The sequence below is a fragment of the Squalius cephalus genome (genome assembly GCF_949319135.1).
Source record: "Squalius cephalus genome assembly, chromosome: 5".
In the NCBI taxonomy this organism is placed as follows: domain Eukaryota; kingdom Metazoa; phylum Chordata; class Actinopteri; order Cypriniformes; family Leuciscidae; genus Squalius; species Squalius cephalus.
The window spans coordinates 20,216,376-20,243,568 of record NC_137126.1 but is presented as its reverse complement, the minus strand read 5'-3'; the positions used below and the strand labels follow the sequence as shown (position 1 = coordinate 20,243,568).

At 37.2% G+C, this 27,193-nt stretch overlaps 1 protein-coding gene across 6 annotated transcripts in view; it reads right to left on the bottom strand.

Annotated features, from left to right (window-relative positions):
• mctp1a (multiple C2 domains, transmembrane 1a) overlaps positions 1-27,193 on the bottom strand; it is a 302,675-nt gene that overhangs the window by 212,254 nt on the left and 63,228 nt on the right. For all 6 annotated transcript variants that reach the window (XM_079870387.1, XM_079870389.1, XM_079870388.1 and 3 more), the window contains exon 2: positions 3,562-3,679. In XM_079870387.1, coding sequence (XP_079726513.1) covers positions 3,562-3,679 — 118 coding nt within the window. The remainder of the gene's footprint in view (positions 1-3,561; positions 3,680-27,193) is intronic.

The following is a 27,193-nucleotide window of genomic DNA, read 5'->3' as shown; positions in this document are numbered from 1 at the left end:
TTTTTTCAATTTATTTGTTCTTAACACTGACTGTTTACATGTCTTCGTTAAACTTGATTTTTTTTTTTTTTTTTAGGTAGGCTAATATTTGTTTTTTGTGATATTGACATTGGCGACAAGAATTATGAAATGTCTATGGTTTCAAAAATGTTGATATTATAAAAATGTCAAATTTAAAGCAAACAAAAAAAAAAAGAGACTATATAGTGATATCGTTATCGTGAAATAAGATTTTGGTCATATCGCCCACCCCTGGGGGAAGCTGTAATCTGCTGATTGGTCACCACTGTGTTGAAACCACCCTGTCCCTTCAATTTGACTAGTCCTGTAACTTATGTAGGTACATTTTGCTCCATTACATTAAAAGTACTCATATTAAAACCATGCAATTTACATGTCTAACCATAATATCTCAGTGATCAACATCCATTTTACAATTAGTCTAGAATAGCAAATTAATGACAAACTGATCTGAGTTTGTTATTATCTACATACTAATGAGTAATAAATGGAGTGTGTGTTTTTAGAGGAAGGCAGACCGCCAAAGCAAAAAATGCAAATGTAGAGTCAAGAAATGCTGCAGTAAAATGAGCAATAACAGTAGAGGATGGAGTGTGAGTGTGGTTTCACAAAAACAACCCTCGTCTCTCATTAGATCAATACAAGTGTAAAATTGCAAACACGACACACATACACACACATCGCAGATGTAACTTCAGAGTCTCGAGCCTGTGAAACATTCTGCCACACCAGTTTGACCATCATTCAGCAAAAGTGGTAATTTTCCGATTATTCTGACACATTACATTTATAATATCACAATAACTAGGCTGTTGGACGGTAAAAACCAACTAGAGGTGCTTTGCATGCTGTTCACTTCCTCCACACACACACACACACACACACACACACACACACCATCAGATCATTAACAGATGCTGACAGATAGATTCCAATGCCAAAGAAAGACAACAGGAAACACCAAGGCTGATGTTATAATCCTGGATCAGCTCCTGCCAAGCTGTCCACACCAACCTAACAAACACACACAAAAATCATCCATAACTCAAGGTTAAAACAAGCATAACACACAGAATCTGCAACCCAAAAGTAAGAACAGACTCAACACTGTCAATCATCACTGCCGCACCTGTTTTGTCAGTTCTCAGAGCATGTTGATTTCTTTCTGACAGTGAAATTAGGGATCTAAAGGATCATGGAAGCGATCCTGTGACACTGAAAACTTGAGTAATGATGCTGAAAATTCAGCTTTGCCATCACAGGAATAAATTACATTTTAATACATATTATAGTGTATTATAAAATAATATTACAATATTACAAATAAATGCAGCCTTGGTGAGCATAAGTTACTTATTTCAAAAGCATTTTTAAAAAAACGTAGCGTTTGGGGGCTTACCGTCCCCAAACTTTATAGTGTATATAATAGTGTAAATATAGTGTAACCACACCACTACTTATTATTTACTACTATTTGAATATTTCCTTACTAACACTTTACAATGAGGTCTCATTTATGAACATTAGTTTATGCATTACATAACTTGCAGAACTACTTACAGAACTAACAATGAGCAATACATTTGTTTACTGCATTAATCTTTGTTAATCATTTTTCATTGTTCATCTCTAATGTCACTAATATCCACAGTTATACCTAAAGTGTTACCATTACCATGGTATCACTGCACGATTAACTCAAGTCTTTTTTATGAACAGCTGGTGAGCTGTGGTTTGGTAACATAAGCTGATTATACATAATCAACAATAACTTAAGGAATATTAATATTACTGCAATCAGCAAGGGTCACATTGTAACGTTAGCTATATGATCTGTGTAAATTAACCGCACAGGACATTGGGTATAAGAAAAGCACATTTTGAATAAATTGTACTATTATGATTATTATTATAACCAGGGATCTTGACCAACATGCACTTCTATGGCCCACGGATGAGCTAAGAACTGTAAAGACCACAAAATCCTTCAGTAAATTACATCCTTTTTGATTAGACTGCATAAACACAGTGGAAATGAGAAGCAGCAGTGGTCACTGACTTGTAGAGAGTGCCTGTTCGGTTGTTAATAAACATGCTAATTTCATTCTCGTGTCTAGATTTATTAAGTTAATCAAAGCGATCATTATAAACATTGGTATGCTAATTTATGCAGAAGCCATAAAGCAAAGTTTGTGTTTGAAAGTAAAACTTGCGAAATGTATGGAAAGTAATACTAATTTAGCTATTCAAATTTTAAACTACATCACATGGATTAATCATTTTCATCTCAGCCATGTATTCTATTATCGTTGGAGGAAAGCGTGATATTTTCCGTCTCAGGATTACTCAGGATTCCTCTCAAGGGAGAGCACGACTGACTGACTGACTGTCTGACTCACTCGCACAACAGAAGCTGGAGTCTCCAGGGCAGATGAGCTGCCGGGGTCTCTGCTCATTATTTTAGCGCGCGTGTCTATTTGGGTGAGTCAAAAAGACAGGGAGACAGAGGGAGTATGAACAGATCTGCTGCACCATGCATCACCTCCTAATGAGACCGTTACTGCTCCATCCTGTCCCTCTGCCATTCAAAAGCACTAATGCCCATTCTCTCACATGACACCAGCAGCTCAGAGCAGGTTTGGAGTAATGGCCAGGAATGTAAGAGTCATTGTCTGATGAGATACACACAAGTCAAGGTGACCACAGCAGAAGATCTATTTAGCCTTGACTATTTCTGTTTGTTCACTCTGCAAAGTTTATCTCTCAGAAAATAAATCATGTTGGCAGAACAAAAAGGGGGCGCTAGAGGTTCAACTATCAATATTCATTGTGATTTTGAATGTGATATAAAGTTAAAGAGATTGTTCACCCAAAAATGAATATTCTGTCATTGTTTAGTCATCATCATGTCATTTCAACCATGTATTACTTTTTTTAATAGTATGTCTCAGTGTTTTATTTTTTTATACATACACTAGAATAGAACTGGTCAATAGAAATTAGTCACAGCAGTTCTCAATAAGGTATATTGTCACCAAAACAGTTTGGTTACCTACATTTTTTTACATATCCTATTTTGTGTTCCACAGAAACAAGTAAGGCATTCAGATTTGGAACGACATGAGGGTGAATAAATGATGACAGAATTTTCATTTTTGCGTAAACTATCCCTTTAACCAACATCATGAATCTCACATTGATTTTAATATGCTTTTTTTTTTTATCTGGACCATTCATTAATTTGACTAATTTATTATTAACACACATACTCTATATGTACACACACACCAGCATGCTTGACTAATTAAAACTTGTATAGTTGGTTACCCTGATTTTTTAAATGACTTTTGTTGAACCTAAGGATGATTTAGTAACTTCTTTGAATAAAACCAGTTCATTAATAATGTCACCTTATTGACAGTGAATATTGAGTGGCAAAATGCAACAAAGCAAAAAGCAGCTCAACAGAACCTCAGAAATCTGAAAAAATCAAACCAAAACCAAAAAAAATCAACTAAATGTGGTGAAAAGGGCACATACCTCCCCTGTCCCTGATGGCCAGATTATTGCCCTTCTTCAACACAATGTCCAGTTGATACATTCCTGGCTTTGAAGGGGGATGAAGTTCTTCATTACTTGCTCCCACAATATTGATGCCCTACAGGGGGAGAGGAGAACAGTGAGGAGGTCAGACAGGCACAAACTGCACCAGGATCTCAAGCAGACAAGCACACACTTCAGGGAATCTATAATGTTAATGTTTAATGCTATGAAGACTCAGATCATGAAGTGTTGGTACATCAGCTTCTCCAAGGAATAAACTGTAGAGCAGCTCAAGAGAACAGAAATAGCTCTGCTTCAAGGCTCCTTCTCTTAACTGAAATATCCAGCAGCAGAGAGAAGAAAGGACGTTTGCATTTCACTTTGCCCTCGCAATTACATAATCATTCACCCTCTACCATCACAAAATCGAGATGTTCAAAAGAGCCACAGTCCTCGCTTGCCTTCCCTCCTGGGAAACGTCAGGCTATAGTTCTGTGAAGGTCTGGAAATGTTAATCCTCTGCTTATGTTGTCGTTAGAAGACTATTTAACAGTTACCCTGCCTCTAAGCAGGTCATCAAACCTTGAGAAACTATCACAGAGAAACAATAAAACCTGATTATACTGCAACAGAAGATGGAATGCTAATTTCCAGATGACTGTCGGGCTAACCATTAGCGGCTCTTTGATAACACTGTTTTTTTTTTACTTACTTATTAAAAATAGAGCTAGTTTGTTACTCCGCAAGAACTTATTATCTGAAGCTCCTTCCACTGAGTCTCTGCCTCTATTCGTCTTTACTACGGTATTGTCCTTCATGCTGTATGAAATCTGCATCTTTATATTAAAAGAATAATTACTCTGCAAACTTCCATTAAAGTGCTGTCACCAGTTTCTTGTAATAAGAAATATGCTGTGTATAGTGTACTGTGCGGTTCATGCTAATAATCTTTATGAGACTCAAGGAGATATTAGTACACAGTAGTAAATTGCTTTACTGCTTTATAACTGCTATGAGGGACAGTTTGTGGTGACTTGTCAGACATTCATAAAGCAACTACACCTATACACACTTCTGCTTCAAAACACCAACACACACACACACACTTATAGACAAACAAGCATTCACAATATGACGCATAAATAAAACTGCCGTTTGATTGCTGCAAACAGGGAAATAACTAAATATTAAGATTGTTTTTGTATTTAATTTTTCAATTAACTTTTCACACAAATTGTTATGGGGTTATGGAATTATATATTTTGTAATGGGAAAAAAAAGGAATTTCATTTGAAAAGTACAAAATATATTAGAAATTCACTAATGGACATTTGGACCTCACTGTATGTTTAAAATGTTTAAAATAAGCTCATATAAGATGAGATGCATCCCTAGTGTGTGTGTGTGTGTGTGTGTGTGTGTGTGTGTGTGTGTGTGTGTGTGTGTGTGTGTGTGTGTGTGTGTGTGTGTGTGTGTTCGTAACACAGGTAATCACATGAGGAACATGAGACAAAGCAAAATCGAAAGGAAGAGACAGAAAATGTCATATTCGCCAGATCCTACAAAATATTTCACTTAAAGGAGACATATCATGCTTTTAAATCGTTCCTTTTTACATATAAATCATACATTTGTAGTCTATATAAAGCGGGACTGCAATGCTTGGGTCTGAATTCCTCATTATTATAGCTCCACAGGCCCCTTTTCTACCCCTTTTCTGGTGTGCGTCTGAGAGCAACTCGTTTTGGTGCGGTCTCTTTAAATACAATTGAGACACTTCATACCCCGCCCCCTCTCCAGGATGCAGAGGTGACACTCGGTTCAACTCCACCCCGTTCGGCCATTTTTGTAGTTTGATAGCAGAGATACGATTATCTAGCGGCACAGAAACTTTTTATTCACACGTTGTTAACAAAATGTCAACAACGGAAGACTTGTCCAGCCAGCCTTAGATGTTCGAGCCAGAGTCGGAGCCGGAGCGAGATGAAAATTAAGACGACGAACCTGCAGAACAACGTCTTCATATGGATGTATCGCAATGGTGTGTTACTGTATTTACACATGAAACTTTGGTCTTCCGACCTTTTACCACCGTGTCGATTTATTTTGATTAATATGTGCGAGGGAGAGAGAGCAAGACAGCGTCTAGTTTGGAGACGGTGTCTTGTTTACACTTTCGCCTGGCTCCGAAAAGAGAGAGAGTGCGCGCGCGACCGGGTCTCTCTCTCTCTGCTCGTTCTTTCAGTTAAACATGCGCCCTGTCATAAGCGCAGCAGTTCATCTACATTAGACGGTGTAATGAAGCGTGTGGGTTACTACATCCAACAACCAAACATTTTAACTTACCCTCTCGTAACTTCTGCATCCTTTAGCTTGGACTACAAAATTGCAGCGAGAAATAAAAATGGCGGATTGCTCGAAGTGTTGGGCTGGAAGTCAATGTCCTTATTTGGCAGTTCCGCTGCAAATACTGTGACGTAATAGTTCACAAAACGTCATAGAGAACAGAAAAATCGGACCAGGTTGAAAAATAAGGCCAAAACAGAATATAAAGATATCAACGAAGCACCTGAAGAGAATAATCTCAACGTTTCTGTACTTCTAAACACTCCAAATATACAACAAAATGCATTTAAGGGCTAAAAAAAGTGGATTTAGCATGATATGTCCACTTTAAAACAGTGCACAAACAAACACATTCGTCTCCTCACTGCCAAGAGAAGATCATTTTCATCACTTTTCCATCTAGTTCATCTAGAATAAAACAGCACCCTGACACTACTGTCACTCAACAAACACTGTTTATTATTCAGTCTTAAAGAATGACAAGAGGTTTGGAATGTAATTGTGCCCTCAGGCCCTTCTTATTGTTGTGTTTGAGAATTTCATTTCCGTTTCAGTTTGCTCATTATGACAGTTTGCTGGTGTCTAGCCATATCTGGCTTTAGGAGCATTAGGGAAATGAGCTGAAATGGGCATCATTAAAATTTTCACATCAGGAAGTTTCAATCAGATTTTTTGAGTCACACTCTATTATTAAGCATTAGAAATTGGCAGGCCTCAAAGCTATTTTTAGATTATTTATGTAATGTTATAAAGGAGAACATAACTGGATGATATAGTAAATGAGTCAAGTATCATCCACTGCAATTGGACATGTGGGCTTACAACAGTTTCACAGTCACATCATGTTAATATAGTGTATAATGACACTGAAACTACTAAAATGATGCTATGGTTAGGAAATATTTTCACAATGTTCACAATATAGTGCAAAGAGATAATTATGAATATTTCAAAACAGACTGGTCTCCTCTGAGAACTAAATCCTGAGTGAATCGAAGAGATTCCTGAGGGCTGCATTTAACCTGCTAACAGTGAGTCAAAGAATATTCTGCAAGCTGTGTAGTTGCTCTTTTTTATTTTTAAAATCTCACAATGATTGACAATGTATTGACTCAATATTTAAATGTAGTTAATTTAAATAAAAAAAAAATGTTTTACATAGTGTACCATTAAATACATCTTATTATTTATCATTATCATTACATCTTATTATTATCTTACAAAATTTCTGTGTTTTAAATTATTTAAGCAGAAACATGTATTTCCAGCTTTAAATCATTTTGAATTCTAGATTATATTTAGTCCTTTAGTAGATGTGTTTGGCAGTTTAATGTAGACACTGGCATATACATTTCAGCTGATCATATAATTTTGTCCACTTATTCCTAAGGTCAGTCTTCATTATAGCTGATACACCTGTGGGTTTCTGTTGAGCGCATCATTTAATAGAGACACTCAGTTTGACCTTTGGATGATACCACTGTCCTTATAAGTCACACCTCTGTGGTGCATCTCTCTGAATGATACAGATTCCTTTTTTTATCCAACCGCCAGTCTCAAACTACATTTTGCTATAAACACTTTCAAATGTCTTGCTACTTATATACACCTATTTATCTCCCCTCTGTAGATTATGTCCTGAAATACATTAAAATATTGCTCTATCCTATTTGTAAGAGCTTCTTTTTCGTATTTTAGATTACCCTGACTTGACAATAATCCAAAATCAGCTGAAACAATGTCTATGAAATATAGTGAGGCTATTAAAACCACAGTTTATCACGATTTACTGTTAAACTATTGTTGCAGCTACATAAACATGTACTAAATATGACGACCCATAATGATTAATAAAAGCTCCTTCTCTTACCTTTCTCTTTTGTCTCTGCAGGGTCAAAAAGCATTTAGCGGAACTGATCAGAGCTTTGCATAATAAGTGACTCTCATGAATAAAAAATGATGGTGATGAAGTTTCAGCCTCTGGAGTCTTGCACACACTAAAAAGCTTATAATAACCGGGATGTAGAATATTCCACTCCACAGGTATATGGACATAATTTCACTGGACAGATGGCCCAGGTAAGAGACGGGTCAGAAGTGTCATTACGGTAGGATGTAAAAGGACACAGAATTTGAGAATCACACTGTATGTATAACTGTGGTAATCTGTGGTAATGCATATACATCTATAAGCAACGGACTCCAATTCTGATGTCAGTAGGCCTATTTATTTTGGAGTGCTATATGACATGAAAAATGATGTTTTATTGGCTAAGATTATTCTTTATACAGTATTTAGAGAAATATAAGAAGCATTTATTCTGCATATCAGGGAACATGAAAGAACAAATGAACAAGTTAATTAACAAATTAGAATTCATCTAATTCCCTATGATTAATAAATGCTGTACACATTACCTTGTAATGTACATTTTTTTCCAACTTACACACAATTTATTGTGCACACAGAAAAATCCAGCCCAACTCAACTTTAATTCAACGGTTATTATTATTGTTTTGTCTCAAAACTAATGACTATTTGTTGATCTGATCCACTTGTCAACAGCTATGTTTCCATCCACCTATTTTTATGATTTATTTAATAAAGGATATTGCATAAAGAATTGTAGTTACACTTTATTTTAAGGTGATGTAGTTATATACTCAAATAAGTACTGAGTAATATTAATAAACTGTACATGTAGGCCTACTTACTATAGAGTTATGGTTAGGGTTAGGGTTATTTACTTGTAATTGTGCATAATGTACTGCTATTACTATAGTAAGTACATGTAGTAATGTGTAACTATGTCAACATCACCTTAAAATAAAGTTTTACCAAAATTGATGGATGGAAATGCCAAGATGCACATCAGATCTGACAAATTCACATTAAAAAAAGGTTTGCACTCAATTGAGGCAGAAATGCTTTTTATCCGATAAGAATTCATGCGCATAAACTATGATGGCAAAACATTTACTGAATAAAACCATCGATATGCAAAAAAAAAAAAAAAAAAAAAAAAATTCTTGGATACTGATTGGATAACTGGACTAACCAGAATTAGAGTTAACGAGTTAATGAAAAGAATTGAACAATTTCACTGCACAGCATCTCAAATGTTGGTTTGGTCATTCTGAAAGTCATCAAAATGGTTGGGTATAATTACCTCCCAGAGTTGTCACACGCGATTGTGTTCCCAAACACTAGGTATCCACCTCCTAACACAAAATAACATGACAGCATTTATTGCATTTCGACTGTGCGCTCCGAGGCGCAAGTTATTTATGACGTATAAAAAAACAGCCACAGTGGCTTCCCCAATTACCACAACCTCCATTTTTATTACAGATATTTGTGTCAATTTCCCAGGAAGTGGTTGTTTTGTTATCTTGAACACATGGGATGCAAACAGTGCTTTATTCGCAAATGTTTTATGTGATATTTCAATTTTGCGCACAAGTTTAAATCATAACTTTGAATGGAAACAAAGCTAGTGTAATTTCTTCACTCTCCTATCAGAATAAAGGTAAAAAGTCTTAAAAAATAATAAAACAAATGACACTTAGACATGCTTCATCTGAAGAACAGAGTAACTAACCAAGCACATCCAAAGTGAGATATCACTTCTACATGCCTGAGCCGACTATCTGTTCTGTTTATATGACACTGCCAGCTCAGTTTACAAAATGTCTTTGTAATGGTTCTCTCACAACCACGTTTCAATGGTTTACTGGTAAAAGTTTAATGACTGATGATTGATGTGAAATATATGAATTTATGGGAGCTTCATCCCAGAGGTATTTTCCATTGCATGGTGTTATCTGGACACATACAGTAGATTGTGTATGGAGCAGCATGAAATAATTGATGTGCTCTTATTTGGCTAAAGAGAACAGATTTGTTTATTTCCACACACTGCAGGTGGCAAGAGATAAATTGCATTTGCATTGGTATCTTTTTAAGGTTAGCCAGAAGAGGTTCAGATGTAGGTCATGCTAATGGAGGTGTACAGAGACCTGCATTAATATAAAGGGATAGTTCACTCAAAATAAAAATTCTGTCATCATTTACTCAGTCATTTTGTTCCAAACCTGTATGATTTTGTTTCCTCCACATCAGAACATAAAAAGAAAAGCCTGCATTCAGTGAAAATGAATGGTTACCACAGCTGTTCAGCTCCAAAATGGATAAAATGTGCTATATTGAAAAAGTTTGCCAAAGCCATACAATAACTTTGTGTGAACATACCTCAAAATAAGACATTATTTACTGATAATCAATAAAGCTCTAAAATCTGATTATCTATTCAAATACGGCAAATCAAGATTTGTCACTTCAGGTTTGACGTCAGTAAAGCCAAACGTCACTGGTTCTTATTTGTCCCGCAACAGATCATGACATGGCAAATCGCACAAAGCTATATCCAATTACTCTAGACAAATAAAGTGCATAAGTCGTTTGGAACGCTTTCATGCGCTATATACAGTGCCCTCCACAATTATTGAACCCCCTGGTAAATATGATCAAAATTGGCTGTAAAAAATAAATCTGCATCGATTATCCTTGTGATCTTTCATTCAAAAAATGTGCAAAATTCTAACCTTTCATTGAAGTAAAAGAATTGAAAGTGGGGGGAAAATCACATTATGAAATAAATGTTTTTCTCCAAAACACGTTGGCCAAAATTATTGAAACCCTTTTATTAAATACTTTTTGCAATCTCCTTTTGCCAAGATAACAGCTCTGAGTCTTCTCCTATAATGCCTGATGAGTTTGGAGAACACCTGACAAGAGATCAGAGACCATTCCTCCACACAGAATCTCTCCAGATCCTTCAGATTCCCAGATCCATGTTGGTGCTTCTCCTCTTCAGTTCAGCCCACTCATCAGGTCAGGGGACTGAGACGGTCATGGCAGAAGCTTCATTTTGTGCTCCACAACAAATTTTTGTTTTGATTTTGATGTTTGTTTTGGATAGTTGTCCTGATGGAAGATCCAACCACGGCATATTATAAGATTTCTAGCAGAAGGCGTCAGGTTTTGATTTTTTATCTGTTGATATTTGATAGAATCCACAATGCCATGTATCTGAACAAGAAGTCCAGGACCTCCAGCAGAAAAATATGCCCACAACATTAAAGATCCAATGGTATATTAAATTGTACACATGGGGTACTTTTTATCCTTGTGTTCACCAAACCCATCTAGTGTGTTTGCTGCCATAAAGCTCTGTTTTAGTCTCATCTGACCACAGAACCCTGTGTTGTTTGAAGATCCAGTCGTGTCTGACCACTGAATATGCTGGAGTTTGTTTTTGGATGAGCGAGGAGTTTTTTTTTTTAACCCTCCCAAACAACATGTGGGGATGTAGGGGTTGTTTGATAATTTTTTTTTTAGGCTTTCTGACCCTAAGACTCACTAATCTCTGCAATTCTCCATCTGTGATCCTTGAAGAGTCTTTGGCCACTCAAACGTTCCTCCTCACCGTCCATTAAGACAGTATAGACACACGTCCTCTTCCTGGCAGATTCATAACATCTTTAGTTGGTTATAACTTCTTAATTATTGCCCTGATGGTCAAAATGGGGATTTTCAATTCTTTAGCTATTGTCTTACAGCCACTTTCTATTTTGTGATGATCAACAATCTTTTGCTGCACATCAGAACTATATTCTTTGGTTTTACTCATTGTGATGGATGATTAAGGGGATTTGGCCTTTGTGTTTCCTCATATTTAAACTCCTGTGAAACACGAAGTCATAGCTGGACAGTTTCATGTTCCTAGTCACCCTGGTGTGCTAAAAAAGGTAAATATTAATGGGAATATACTTCAGAGATATTTTACTCGTAAAAAATTCTAGGGGTTTCAATAATTGTGGCCAACATGTTTTGGAGAAAAACATTTATTTCATAATGTGATTTTCCCCCCACTTTCAATTCTTTTACTTCAATGAAAGGTTAGAATTTTGCACATTTTTTGAATGAAAGATCACAAGGATAATCGATGCAGATTTATTTTTTACAGCCAATTTTGATCATATTTACCAGGGGGTTCAATAATTGTGGAGGGCACTGTATATATTATGTTTTACTCGACCCTGATCATCAGTCACTTTCATATGGAAAAAAACAGCATGAGCAACATATTAAACATCTCATTATATGTTGCATGGAAGAAGACAAAATCACTACATGAGTATGAGTAAACAAAGCCTGAATGTTCATTTTTAGGTAAACTATCCCTCTGTGACACTATTCACACATTAAACTCTCAATAATGCCTTTATATAAAGTTCATGTTTTTAAAATGATTTTAAAAAACTCAATAAAAGCAACAACATAGATCTAACAGTGTACACTTTCCCTTTCAACTGTGTGGGACAATCAATAACTGCATAACATATCAAACAGTGGACATGTCTGGACTGTCTCCAATAGTGTCTCAATAATTCAATTTGACTACCATGATTGACAGATGTGACAGAAATTTAATCAATGTCTCTATTAGAGTGACAGGCAGCCATCTGGCTAAGGGCTTTGGATAACAGCAAATGTGTTGTGGGCATTACAGTAATATATAGTTGCCATAGAGTAAAACAATGTAATCAATCACTGATGGATTTGATTTAGGATAGAAAGAAACAAAGATGCCAATACAATAGTATTTTGATATATGCCACAGTACTGAATCATTCTAGGGACCCCTTACAGGGTACAACATTTTCCAAGGACCCCCTCATAATTAAAACAGTGATTAAAGGAGAACTCCGGTCAATTTTAACATTGAGCTCATTTTTTTGTCAATTTGGAGTGCTGTCAGTACAGAGAACAACGACAAAAATCGGTGTTGCCTACACCGTGTTATCCTCTTTTTAAAATTTGCACCCTGTTGACTTCAATGGGGCAAGTTTTAAACCTGCTTTTAGCCTCTTAACATCCTTGATGTGTCATTACAAGTGCACATGTCATGTGAGTGATTCCTTCGGAGTGAACGCGGGTCAATCTGACTGCAGTAGATGTGAAAGATATGAATAAAAATGATATTTATTTAGTCAGCGCTCATACTTACATCCTGTTTTCGGTCAAAGTCCATAGTAATCGATTGTCGAGTTCACGCGCATTGGTTTAGTACCTATGATCATGCGCGTGAACTCGACAATCGATTACTGTGGACTTCGACCGAAAACAGGATGTAAATACAGGTATGTGCGCTGGCTGAATAAACATCATTTTTATTCATATCTTTCACATCTACTGCAGTCAAATTGACCCGCGTTCACTCTAAAGGAATCACTCACATGACCTGTGCACTTGTAATGACACATCAAGGATGTTAAGAGGCTAAAACAGGTTTAAAACTTGCCCCATTGAAGTCATCAGGGTGCAAAATTTAGTTCTCCTTTAAACCCAAAGTTAATGTGGGTGAAAGTGAAAATAATATGCTTGACTTATTGGTGCAAACGGTCCTAATTGTAAATGTAGGCCTACTTTTTAATAAGAAGCTGCTTGCGTACATCTCATTTGGCATGAATCGCTTCAATAAACGAGTCATTAGTCAGGGTGTTATGATCACAGTGTTGTTCCCCTGTCTTGTGTTTTGGACTTTTAAGTTGAAATATCCTTTAAATTGTTTCTATGTTCACTCCCTGTATTCAGTTCCTGTTTCCCTTGTTTTGCCTGCCTTGTTTGCTACCATATCCACCATCGTTAATTTCCATGACAACTCACCGGCACCTGTCCCTAGTCAGCCTCCTTGTTATCTTGTGCTTAAATACCCTTGTGTTTCTGTGGTTGGTTGTCAGTCGTTGGTTTTCGCTGTAACATGTTGCAAAAAATGCCACGGCATGCTCACGCTGAGCGACACAGCCTACATATTGTACAACAGGCAAATTCAATTGAGTAACCAAATAACTTTTCTATGTTTAGTTGTCTCATAATAGGCTGTGATATCAAGAAATTTCAAACTGTAGCTATTTTCTAGCTATTTTGCATGCAAACAGTGACATTTACATGTGCACCAATAATGTGATTATTTCTAATAATCAGAGTAAGGTCTTAATTGCAGTAAGATGTTTAGATGACAAACTCTTCACTCCAGTTTACATGCAATTTTCATTATTCTGATTATTCGCTAATAAGTATGGTTATACCACACTCAGATAGGCATACAGCATAGATATATACACTATGGGCATACAGTATGAATGTTACCGGCCATTGTTTTAACCTACTCCCATCAAATTCAAAATACATTTTACATACATCGCAATGGCAGGTTTGCCTTCTCTGCCATAGCGTTCTTCTCACTGTCTGGATGAAGAAACGGAGCAGAGACTGCGCAGCGAGTTGTGTTGAAAGAGTTTAGGGATTTGGAGATGAGAAAACTTCAGAATAATGTCACAGAGTTCATTCATGAAGTTGTGTGAACAACACATGGCATCCGTGTAGAACTGAGCACATGCACACTATGGTCAGAGCGGTAATAATGAGATTAAGGTGTTTACATGCCTGTTGTGTACGCCACAGTTTAATGCGAATATGGTTACTATGATTATGAGCTTAATCGCATTAGTTTGATTGAAGTATTGCATTTACATAAGGTAAAGTTTAATAGCAATATTGCCAAAATCCCATTATAATCACATTATGAGGGTGCATAAACGTACTGAGTGTGGCTCACAGGGTCATCAAGAGTCCATTTATCACTTTGCTAGACTGAGCACAGTTTCCCAGGCTTTTTATATCTTATCTTTACAAAGACCTAAAACCATGAGATTTACATCTATGTCAGGAGTATGTTTGATTCAACATGGTTACAGGACAACTATGTGCTAAAACCGTAAAAGTTTTTTCTTTACAAACCCCGTTCACATGGATCCGCGAAAACAACTAATAACGCTGTATTATGCATGTCAGACATGTAGTTGGCGATGTCACTTTGTAAAGACAATTATTTTACTACAGTGCACACAAGCCGAACGCACATGCCTGTAGACACAAATTACATAATTGCAAATTTTTTTGTCTGATTTTCATTCTAAGAATGTTAATCTTGATAATACTGTATTATTACTTTGTCTTCTGGGTAAATTTCATCTTCACAAAGCCAGAAACATTCACTGTAATACCAGTTCTAGAATGTTCTCCTCTGATATAAAGTCCCTTTTTACTTCCTGAGAAAAAGAAGATGAACACAAAGGCTTCAAAAACATGTATCATCCTTGAGTCTGTCTTAAGGAACCTTTAATTTTTCATGATGACAAAATGTTATATTGTGTTGATTTGCATAATTCTTGTGACCTTAATTCTTAAACCACTTGTGATGATGTCCGTATGCCCCCCTTTTTTCTTACTGTTAATATCTGTATCCTTTCATTTGCAAAAAAAGCCTACAGACTAAACACGTAATAGCCTCCGCATGTGCATGGCATCACTGTTTTCACATGATTCGCAGTTTTGTAGTTTACACTACAAGGATGAGGGTGTCGTTTTTCAAAAACTTTCACTTTGAAACCCGTTTTCAAAAGTTTGCATTTTCATGCCACCTGTTGTTGTGTAAATGCATGGCCAAAATGCATAAAAAGTCTTCCGTTTTTAGTTATTCCAGGTAGGTTCTTGTACCCAAGGCGTCACTTTCAACCATGCTTCAATATCTGACGCTCAAAGCACCCTTTAGCGTCCATATGAGACGCATAACCCTACCACAGACCTAAACCTACCCAACCGAAGCGTCACATATTGACGCTAAAGGGTGCTTTGAGCGTCAGATATTGACGCTTCCGAAAGCGTCAGTTACATGACGCCTAAACCTACCCATAACCGAAGCGTCACATATGGACGCTAAAGGGTGCTTTGAGCGTCAGATATTGAAGCATGGTTGAAAGTGACAAAAAGTGACGCCTTAGGTATGAGAATGTGTTGGGTATCATTATTGTTCCTGAGTTTATTCACATTTCCCAGACTTATTTTCCCAGCTTTATTTCATTATCATTAAAATGTAATAAGTACATGGGCAATATATCAGCCAAAATTAAATTTTATCTCAAAGAGGTGAACAATAACTGAAAATCACAGGGTTCAGTCAAGAGTGTTAATGTAGTGTTTTACTCTGACTAATACTTTCACTGTAGAGGATTCCCTCAGCAGAATTACATCACCAAATGTTAGAGTGCATCTTCTCTCAAAAAACTGCCATTATTAAATATTCAAAATAATAAAATGAAGAGTTCAGATGCAAAAGCCTCTAAGTGCCATCTGAAATTTTCTTCTAGAATGATCATTTTTATCAAGCTTGTATAAGTTCAGTAATTTCACTTAAATGGCAATGAAAATTATCTATGAATTGTCATTTAAGTGAAATTACTGAACTTAAATATACAAGCTTGATAAAAATTATCATTCTAGAAGAAAATTTCAGATGGCACTTAGAGGCTTTTGCATCTGAACTCTTCAAATATTTGAAAAATATTTAACAAATTAAAAAATAATAATAATAATTACCACATTAACTTCATAAATAAATTTTAAACCTATCTGTTTCCAAGAAGCAGCCCTTTCAACTGTTTTTAAAGCACATATGAATGACCAGATATTTGAAACCATAACTGATACCATTTTCAGCAGGAAGATAGAAGTTATCCGAAAAAAGCAATAGTCTAAACCACTGATTCCATTCAATGTCTGTCTCTGGGACCAAATAATTGTACCAAGTGCAAAGTGACTCCAAGTGCTCCCTTGAATGGGTTTCAATCTTCTTTTCACTTTGCAGAGATAGATAAAGTCTCAAAGCAATGCAATGTCACCTCGGTTAATGGATTCTAAGAGCTGGTGAGACCTATCTGTCAATGATCGAGACAGCCTGTTTCCATCAGTGGACATGATGAAGCTCTTCACTATATTATTCATCGTTATCTTAATGAATACACAAGTACGGGTTTCTGATATGCCCAGTGAAAATTATGTAAGATTTAACTTTTTTTTTTTTTAAGTCACATGCCAAAAGAAAAAGAAAAAAGTGACCAACATGAGTTTAGGTAAAATACGAAACGTTTTCAAAATTTCACCAGAGTGGTATTTCAGTGTTGTTCGAATATGTTGGTGACGCAGTATAAAATTGGCTAGAATGATGTTTACATATGAGAGAGTGTCACACATGCTCATAAAGTACTGTATATTTATTAGGCAATTCAAGGTTGAGCAATTGAAAAGTTTCTATGGTAAAAAAAATGCATCAGACCAGTGAAGATCAATCTAAGCAGCGCTGAAGCCAAATGGCTTTCAGAACTCTTTCAATGTGCTCTAGTTTATGAACTACATTATTCACATGTTTATGGTTTCATTTTGAAGCTTCGCTCTCCATCACATTGAAAGCCACTGTATTTGTTTCGCACTTTTTCAGCATGGAGAAAGAAGTCATTCATCATTTCCAGGATAACTCCATCCACACACACACACAAATGCAAATGCCTTGCACATACACATTTTGTTTGTTACTATTCAGTGAATGAGCCATCCATTTATCTGAATGTCTTTTCACCCTGCCACTGGCTCTGGAATCACCTCTTTTTATGGGGAGCAGTAAACCAATAACAGAACGCAACATGGTCGGCAGTTTTTATTGTGTTACATGTTTAGCTGAAAGAGTGAATGTGTTATTCAAAGCTAAAAATGAACAGCGTCTTTAGTAACTCCAGATGCATCTGCATATGCAAGAACAACCACTAAAGAATAAAGATTAATTTAAGGTACAGTACATCTTAGCAGCCACTAAAAGTATGCACAACACATTTTTAACATGAAGTAGTATAGAAAAACTCATGTTATGGTTAGCTATGTTAATTTAGAATAAAGATTGCACAAACCTGACCAGGTTAAGCTAATGATGAAAGTATGTGAAATTTGTACAAGAAAAAATTCTTAAGACAAATTAGAGCAAAAAATTTATAAAATTGTGAATACATAAGAATGCATACAATGAATGAAACCATTAATATTAAAGGCGAACTCCGGTCAATTTTAACATTGAGCTCATTTTTTTGTCAATTTGGAGTGCTGTCAATACAGAGAACAACGACAAAAATCGGTGTTGCCTACACCGTGTTATCCTCTTTTTAAAATTTGCACCCTATTGACTTCAATGGGGCAATATTTAAACCTGCTTTTAGCCTCTTAACATCCTTGATGTGTCATTACAAGTGCACAGGTCATGTGAGTGATTCCTTCAGAGTGAACACGAGTGAATCTGACTGCAGTAGATGTGAAAGATATGAATAAAAATGATGTTATTTCAGCCAGCGCTCATACATGTATTTACATCCTGTTTTCGGCTGAAGTTCAAAGTAGTCGATTGTCGAGTTCACGCGCATTGGTTTAGTACCTATGATCACGCGCGTGAACTCGACAATAGCATCAATAGCTCAATGTTAAAATTGACCGGAGTTCTCCTTTAACACCCACACAAAAGGCTTGCCATCAATATTTATATACCACTATATAGGCCTACCATCAACATTTATAAATGCCATCATACTTACCTTTGGCTTAGAAAACCAGTTCAAATCCAGTTCAGCCAAATCCACAAGACCATACCAAAGATATATTGTGACCTTAAATTATCTAATTTAATTGATTCACTGAACATTCTGGCAAAGGTTTCTTTGAAACTTGAAATCAATGTTTTCCAATTAAACACTAAAACTATTTATTCTGGAGCTAGTCTGAATTAAATTATTGCTGCTTTGCATTATTGGGCCAAAGCAAAAAAGGAGCTAAAATAATTGACTAAATTTATTTACAAAAATATGAAATATTAACATCAATAGTGACAAGATAACGAAAAGATACTGCTATTGATCGGATAACTGAACAAATTAACTTAAAGTTAGCTATAAAAAAAAAACTGCTTTTACTGCTTTAACTCTTTCCCTGCCAGTGTTTTTTTTTTTTTTTTTAAAGGTTGCCATCCACCGCCAGTATTTTTGTTTGTTTTTTTTGTACAAAATTTTCATGGTCCACCGAATATTTTGTTGAATGGACAAAAAAAGAACAGAGCCTCTGCTTAAAAAAAAAATTCTAGCTTCATGCATTCTTTTTTATCAACACTTGAATGTGGGTACGTTTAATAAAAAATAAAAATAAAACATTTTGAACAAAAAGCTGAGAAAACTACTAACTAGCTAAAAAAAAACATGTCTTTGCCCATCATACAGTGGGATTTTCTGTGAAATTTGTCAACTCTGACAAGATCTGCAAACTGGCTCTGACTTTAAGTTACTAGTGTTGACTCATGTATATTATCAAGGGAAGAGAGATCATGACTTAACAGAGCCAAAACTTCTGAGAGAAAACAATGATCAAACAGATTCATTCAGAGCATGACTCAGATTTTATCACAAAAACATTTCCTTTTTGCCACAGGGATCATTGAAAAGGTAAATTAAATGTGGTAGGAAATGATGTGTTGTCTTTTAGTTATCAGATGTTATGGCACCAGTACAACAATGAGAGCAATATTGTTCTCAAGTGCATGTGGGTTTAATATCAACCACGTCATTAAACTATTTGACAGAATCTGATTCACTCAATTTTCATGAGACATGTTCAGTGGGTTAATTTCAGGATCCACTGTCCAGTTATCACTTCACATCACTTGCGTGAAATTTCTGTCGTCCACCACCATGCTGGGTGCCACTTTGATTATCCGCTCTGTAATTGTAGCACTTCTCTGTTGGCAAGCCGAAGCGTTACATAAGCAGCATGATAAAGGGCCCTGTGGATTCGTTTATGCTGTACGAGGTATATAAAATCCCACAGTGCCTCTGCTTCAGCGCAGTGTGTCTCTGCTTGCAAGGCTCTGACAGAAATAGCATCTGATGGAACAAGCTCACCGGCCCCGTTGGGTTAAGGCTGAGTGGGCCGAGGGTGGATTAGAGCTTCCTGTAGCTCAGAACTCTGGGTAGGCGTTGGACTGGATCTCGCTCCAATGCTGCCTGAAACATTCCCATATGTTCTTGAAAATTACACAAAGACGTGATATTAGAATGATATCTGAAGAATCATGTGACACTGCAGACTGGAGTAATGATGCTGAAATTCAGCTTTGCCACCACAGGAATAAATTACATGGTAAAATATATTAAAATAGAAAACAGTTATTTTAAATGGTAATATTATTTCACAATTATACTATTTTTACTGTATTTTTGATCAAATAAATGCAGCCTTGGTGAGCATAAGAGACTTTGTTCAACAATATTAAATAAATCTTAATTATTACAAACTTTTGACTGGTAGTGTTTAATTGACATACATTACAATCATATAAGTTACATCTTCCTGCATGATTGACTGAATGATCCTGAATGTTTTGCGTTCAAAACCAAAGTAAAATAGCCTATAATTGTAGACCTTGGCAACAGCAAACAACTACCTGACTTGTGGGAATGTTTTGTTCGAAGTCAAAGATGGTGTACACACTCACGGTGTACAGGTATATAAAAAAAACACAATCCTAACTTTCATCTCCATATTGAAATCTCAGATGGCCAAACAGTGATTCATCATAGAATTAAAAAGACTATTCGATTTATTTTTAAGATTATTAAGATTACTATAGCTATCATTAATAAGATCTAAAGCACAAATCACAAATAATCTTTCTTTCAGATTTCAAACCTTGAATTTAATGGCTGTATTAAAGAAGTTCATGTCACTGATTGAAACCGAAGAAACACACTTGGCCCTTTGGAGCCAGATGCTAATGTGGTAAGTTAACGGATGAGACAGATCTGTTAATGAGGTTAAGGAGAGAGTTAGACCTTCACTAATGACCCTGGACAGAAAAAGGACATACTGTGACTCCTAATTAACTGTGAAAAAAAATTATCTCTCAAATTTAGCTCCATTCACAGAGCTCACGGCCTCGTTTACGCTGCAGGTCTTGATGCCTAATACTGATTTGTTGCCTATATCCGATTTTTTCGACCGTCCGTTTACACGTTCTTTCAATTGTGACCCATATACACTTGCCATACTATCTGAACATTGTGCATGCTTAAAGGGGGTTCTTGCACAGATGGACAACCATGAAATATGCTTGATGCTAGCTTTGCGATATAGCCTATGCGAAGTTCGACAAACATTACCATGATTTTGAGGCGGAGGAGGACGAAAAGGGCGATCATCATTGCATCATTGCGCATATACTTCAGTTATTGTGTGCGAGAGAGTTCTCGGGATTGGTGGGAGCATATTGTGGCGGGCTTTAACGGGCTTTAATTTTAGGATGAGCAATCCAACCTTTGATATGTTGTGTCAACGTTTGTCCACATTCCTCTCCTACGACGACACAAAGTTTCGTTGGGCCATCCGTCCCTTTGCAGATGCGCGTCGAGATTGCTCTCGTCATTAAACCGCGGAGACGTAGCCTAATGCCTCAGAAAATCCTATTTGTATCTGATTTAATTCCACATATGAATGAGGCCTGAAACTGATCTCTAAATATCCGAATGCATGCGTTTTTTTCCTGTTTACATGGTCATAGAACACATCCGATCTTTGCAAATATGAGCAAAAAATCGGAATTGGGTCACATTTCACTGACAGTGTAAACGAGGCCAGAGTAACCTAGACTCGTGCTAATTATCCTGTGGCTCTATATAGCATGTGATCATCTGGGTTTTCTTTCTGGCATGTGATTAAGATAAAGTCACAAAACCTAGGAACAGGCGGATGAAAGGAAATTATGTGTATATGAATTAAGTCCTTGTCACTTTCAGAACATGTAAAGTGACAATTTATTCATTTATTTAGATATACAGCAACAATTGCTATTTTCATGGCAAGATCAAAGCAATTTAAAACAAAAGATTGTCATAATGTTTGCTAAATTCCTGGTGAAACCTTTTTAACAGCATCCAAAGAACTTTCTGAATAAAACCATAGCTTATTAGCTTTAAAAACAGGTCACTCCCAAAAAATATGCTTAGTCAAAGGCATCTTACGGAATTCACATGCTGGCAACTCTTAATGTCACACTCACACACCGTATTGGACTTTGTTTTCAGTTTGCACCATTTCCCTCAGTTGTTGTCATGGTTATTAATTGATTTGTCATTTGGTTCAGCTGTGACTAGCGCGCTTATTGGCTGTCCTGCGGGAAATGCACGAACCTATGGTGAAGCGGCTGACACGCGCGAACCGAAGCCCGCCAGAATGGTCGTGGCTTCTGGCTATATAAGAAGGCCATTTTGGCATAGGAATCAGGTTTAAATCGAATGAAGCGACAGCACCTGTACCAAGCGTAATAGCACAGCAGGCTACGCAATACTCGTTCCCTTACTCTCAGGGAACGAAGGTACGTTTCGAGAATGGTCTCTCGTATTGCGTAGCTATACGCTATGGGAACCCATTTTAAAACGCTGTGCTATCAGCTTAACACTTCGCCCTTAAATATCAGCTAGGGCCCGAAGCCCGAGGTTAATAGTAGAGCTAAAGTCAAAAAAGGGCCGTTGCAGCTTGGCCAGCAGAATCTAAGCTCGGCCGGCAAGAGCTGAGGTGGCTCTGCAGGGTTTTGATGGATGAACTGCCTTGTTCCTCAGGAAAGAACTGCGCTGGTCTTTGACGAGGGGCCTGGTGGCGGTCCAGCAGGAACCATTCGTCGAGCCGGCTCTTAGCGGGCTCCTGAGGCGAAGACCAATCGAGCCCACGGTCTTCAACGGCTTTATTGAGGACGCGGAGGAGCTCTGAGTCCAAACTCGCCCTCGCGCCTACTTCACTGGACTGAGATGAGGGATGCAGCCAAAGACAGGCAATCCTCGCACTCGGATGCAGCCAAAGACAGGCTGTCATCTTCCTCCTCTTTCGATTCGAAGCCGCTTCGCCATAGGTTTGTGCATTTCCCGCAGCTACACTGCGTTTTAAAATAAAGGCTTCAAGGCTTTTCCCATACCGTATAGCTACGCAATACGAGAGACCGTTCTCAAAAGGGAACATGATACAAATGAAAAGTGTGAAATAATAAATGAGTGGAAGATGTTGCTGAACACATTCCCATTTTAATAATAATAATAATTCGTTACATTTATATAGCGCTTTTTCTGAGACCTCAAAGCGCTTTACATAGATGGGGGAATCTCCTCAACCACCACCAATGTGCAGCATCCACTTGGATGATGCGACGGCAGCCATATTGCGCCAGAACGCCCACCACACACCAGCTTACTGGTGGAGAGGAGACAGTGATGAAGCCAATCAGTATATGGGGATGATTAGGAGGCCATGATGGACAGGGGCCAAGGGGCAAATTTGGCCAGGATGCCGGGGTTACACCCCTACTCTTTTTCGAAGGACATCCTGGGATTTTTAATGACCACAGAGAGTCAGGACCTCGGTTTAACGTCTCATCCGAAGGACGGTGCTCTTTTGGCAGTATAGTGTCCCCGTCACTACACTGGGGCATTAGGACCCACACAGACCACAGGGTGAGCACCCCCTGCTGGCCTCACTAACACCACTTCCAGCAGCAACCTGTTTTTTCTCAGGAGGTCTCCCATCCAGGTACTAACCAGGCTCAGCCCTGCTTAGCTTCAGTGGGCAACCAGTCTTGGGCTACAGGGTGATATGGCTGCTGGCATTTTAATGGCAGAAGAATAGTTTGGGAGGTTGCAGGTATAATTTTGGACACAGCATGCATCGCCTTTTTGTATCTGAAGATACAGCTGCCTGAAGTATGTTAACATGCCCAAAATATGCCAACATGCCCTGCTGAATACATCCTCAACAGCATTGTGATCAGTTGTTTGAGGTCTGGTTGCAATTAGAATGTTTTGGTGTTTCAAATGACGGTCAGGGCCGTGGCCTTGTTTAGCACTGTGGGAAACATACCATTATCTACCATCAGTGATCAAGATAACAAGCTGTACGAATGCTTGATTTTGCAAACAAAAGTCTTGGAACAGAGCTAAATAGTAACCAAATGTCACAACTATGAGAGGAATAGCCATTTGATTTATATAGCCTATATTATACATATTTATACTGCCGTGCAAAGGCAAAAGACCGTAACTTCGTATTTGGTCGAAAATGAGTTATTTATATTTTTGGCACATTCAAGACCTTCTTTATCATGTGGATAAGTATCTTGAATCAATTCCGTTTTTTTTTCGAGAAAATAATGATTTGTCTTAACAGTAACTTCCAAAAGCCCATGAGAAACCAAGGCAGAACACCGTAACATCAGTTACCGCTCTTTGGCTTTGTTTTGGAACGCTCAAATTACGAGTTACGGTGCTCTGCCTTTGTTCAGCCGCGCGTCAATGTGAAGTTACTGTGCTGGTGTTCTATCAAATAATGCTACCTACCAGATTGTACGGTTATCTGCCTTTGTTTTAATGTCCATTAAAATTAAAATTACGGTGTAGCCTGTGTACTTTGTACAGCTGCCATCAGTCGCTCTAACTTCTGATGTCCTCAGAGCGGTCAGAACATTTAGTATGGTCTGCTCCATCGACAAACGTGCGATATCGATCGCGAAGGATTATGCAGAGTTGACAGAAAAACGTTACACATTGCCGTATCAGATGAATACAACCAAGAATTAAAGCTCGGCAAACTAGATGACAGAGTGCCAAAACTTCGCCTTCAGCCCCGCCCTAAACGCGGTCGAGTCAACGCTGGACTAATAGGAGGTATTTTGTCATGTCAAATGTATTAATAATGCCATCAGAATGCAACCAAAGCACAGGATAGCAATAAGTAGATGGCTATAAATAATTGTAAATCATACAAAATAAATGCCATGATCACTAGATTTTATACAGGTGTGTACTATAATGATTTTGTTAATGGTGATCAGCAACTAAATATTGATAATGTGGAAGTTACTGCCTTTTGCCTTGGCATGACTTCTCACTTTTTGCTGACAATACAAAGGCAGAGTACAGTAACTTTAAAATAGTGGTCAAAAGTCAAGTTTGAGCTCAAGATTTTTTTTATGTATATAATTTCCATTACTAAAACATATATTTGCCAGATTTCCAGTGTCCTACCTATAATTAATTTGGCGGGACAACTAAAAATCTTTAAAGTCATTTTTCTCAGTTCCACACTCTAGCGACTTAAGGTCTTTTGCCTTTGTAGGGCAGTATACTACGGGGCTGTTTAATGCTTGATTCTGAATGGTTGACAAACGTTCTAAGGTGAGCAATTATTTTCCATTAAATGCATAGCTAAAGTAGTTCCAGACAGGTCTTGACTACAGTTGCATATCACTTCGTCAAATTAAGTTATTGCAAAGAATCTTACAGCCTATAAGCAAAAGAGCCAAAACCCACAAAGACACTAAGCAAATAAATATAACAAAATAGGGTTGTCAAACATCAGTACTACCAGTACTAGTCGATAAAAAAAGTTGACATGCCAGCATTTCTGTAGTACAGAGTAAGCTATGCGGTACCCGTTTAAGTTCTTTCTGAGCTTCAAGGGTTTCTATTTACAGCATGTTTTTACTAGTGTTGAACACTGTAGCCAATCACAATCATATCTGTGAACGCAATGGCCTATCAGAGGAGCTAGTCCGTAAGTTAGTTAGAATCCGCTTAACACCGCTCAACACAGCTTGTTTTGTTTAATGCAAGCCACACGCTTGTGAATCCTTTAATTATAATCAACAAAGTGTAAACACAACGTAAATAAGAGATTCATTGTACAATTAAGGCAGGTTTTTTTATTATTAATAAGGAAGTTTTTATGAGAGTGCAAAATTCAGTGAGCTTGTGCTTTAGAGATCGTGTTAACAGTGTTACACTGTGCTCGGCCATTCACTGATTACTTTACTTGTCCATTGCAGCACCACCCTTGTCGTTTTGCTTTTTTATGGAAATAAAAAAACATTTAGTTCAGTTGGACAACAGACGCTACAATCATAAATTGAAAACGGCTGCTCTGCTTCAAGTTCATATGTCATTATCATTGTCATTCAGTATGAACTTTAAGGAGCTGTCTGATGCGAACAAAGTTTAAAATCAATACAGGCAAGTATTCTGTAATACACAAACAATTAAGAACCAGGTAAACAGGGGGGTGAAATCAGCATCGCATCAAATGAAAGCCCACAACTAATTGGATTTTCTAAATTATATTAAAACCAGTTAATTGTGGGCTATGTTTTTACGGCACATAGTTCATCTAAATGACCGGATGATTAAGTTTATAATCAAAGTGAGCAGAAACAACACAATACCAGTTAACTCCATCTCTGGAGAATATGCCACTTCCGAAACTGCTATTCATTCACTTTAATCAATAAGCAATTTGGGCATCAGCCTCAACCATCTCGAGAATAGCAATCCATTTAAACAATAAAATATGTAACAAGCACTTACTGGAGACTGTATAAAACTTAATGACACCAGGACAACACTGTGAAAAATAACAGCAGCAACTACTCCACTACATGGTTAATTCATTAAAACATCCACATTAGTCAACAAACTCTTGGCCGTGGTTGCTTTGAGAAAGTATTTAGCTATGATTTAACCTCTGGCACTTCTATAGTTCTCAATACTATTGAGGGACTCCAATCCCTCCAAGGTACTAAAATGAGATAAGGAGAGCTGGAAACTACTAAACCAGCATCAATAGCCTTTGACAGAGCTCTTGACAACCTTTATCTACATTTAAAAGAATAAAAAATTCATTCTAGCAGGAAAACAGCAATGGAAGGATACCTGAGTGTTACACTGTAGATAAGAATAAGAAATAAAAATCACCACAAAAGTATAACAACATATAAGGAGTATTTAGTAGATAATAAAGCTGTGGTTCTTACTTAAATAACAGTTCTTGGCAAAGTTTGAGAACTTCTCCCACATCTTTCTTACAGCAGCACATTATTAGCTAGATACCAAGTGGAATCACATCAAATCGTCTTCTGGTGTTCAGCAATAGAACTATCAAATCCACTTCTATCTTATTACTTCACATTTGACCCTTTCAATTGTTAGCCCTTAGTGACTTTCCATAGTGAGTGAATCTCCTCGTCCACCTACAACCCATCAAATATTGACTCGTATGTAGAACTCTTATGTAATCTTACACAATTTCTGGAGCCGTTTCCTTCACTACGGCAATCTCAAGTGGAGTTTTCTTGTCAACAATAACTATCTTGTATTGAAATATCTAGGACAGTGAATTAATGAGAGTACAATAAAGCTGCTTTGATTTCCAATTTCAAAGCTGTACTTGTAATATATGACTTATTAAGAGAGTGAAACAATTTCC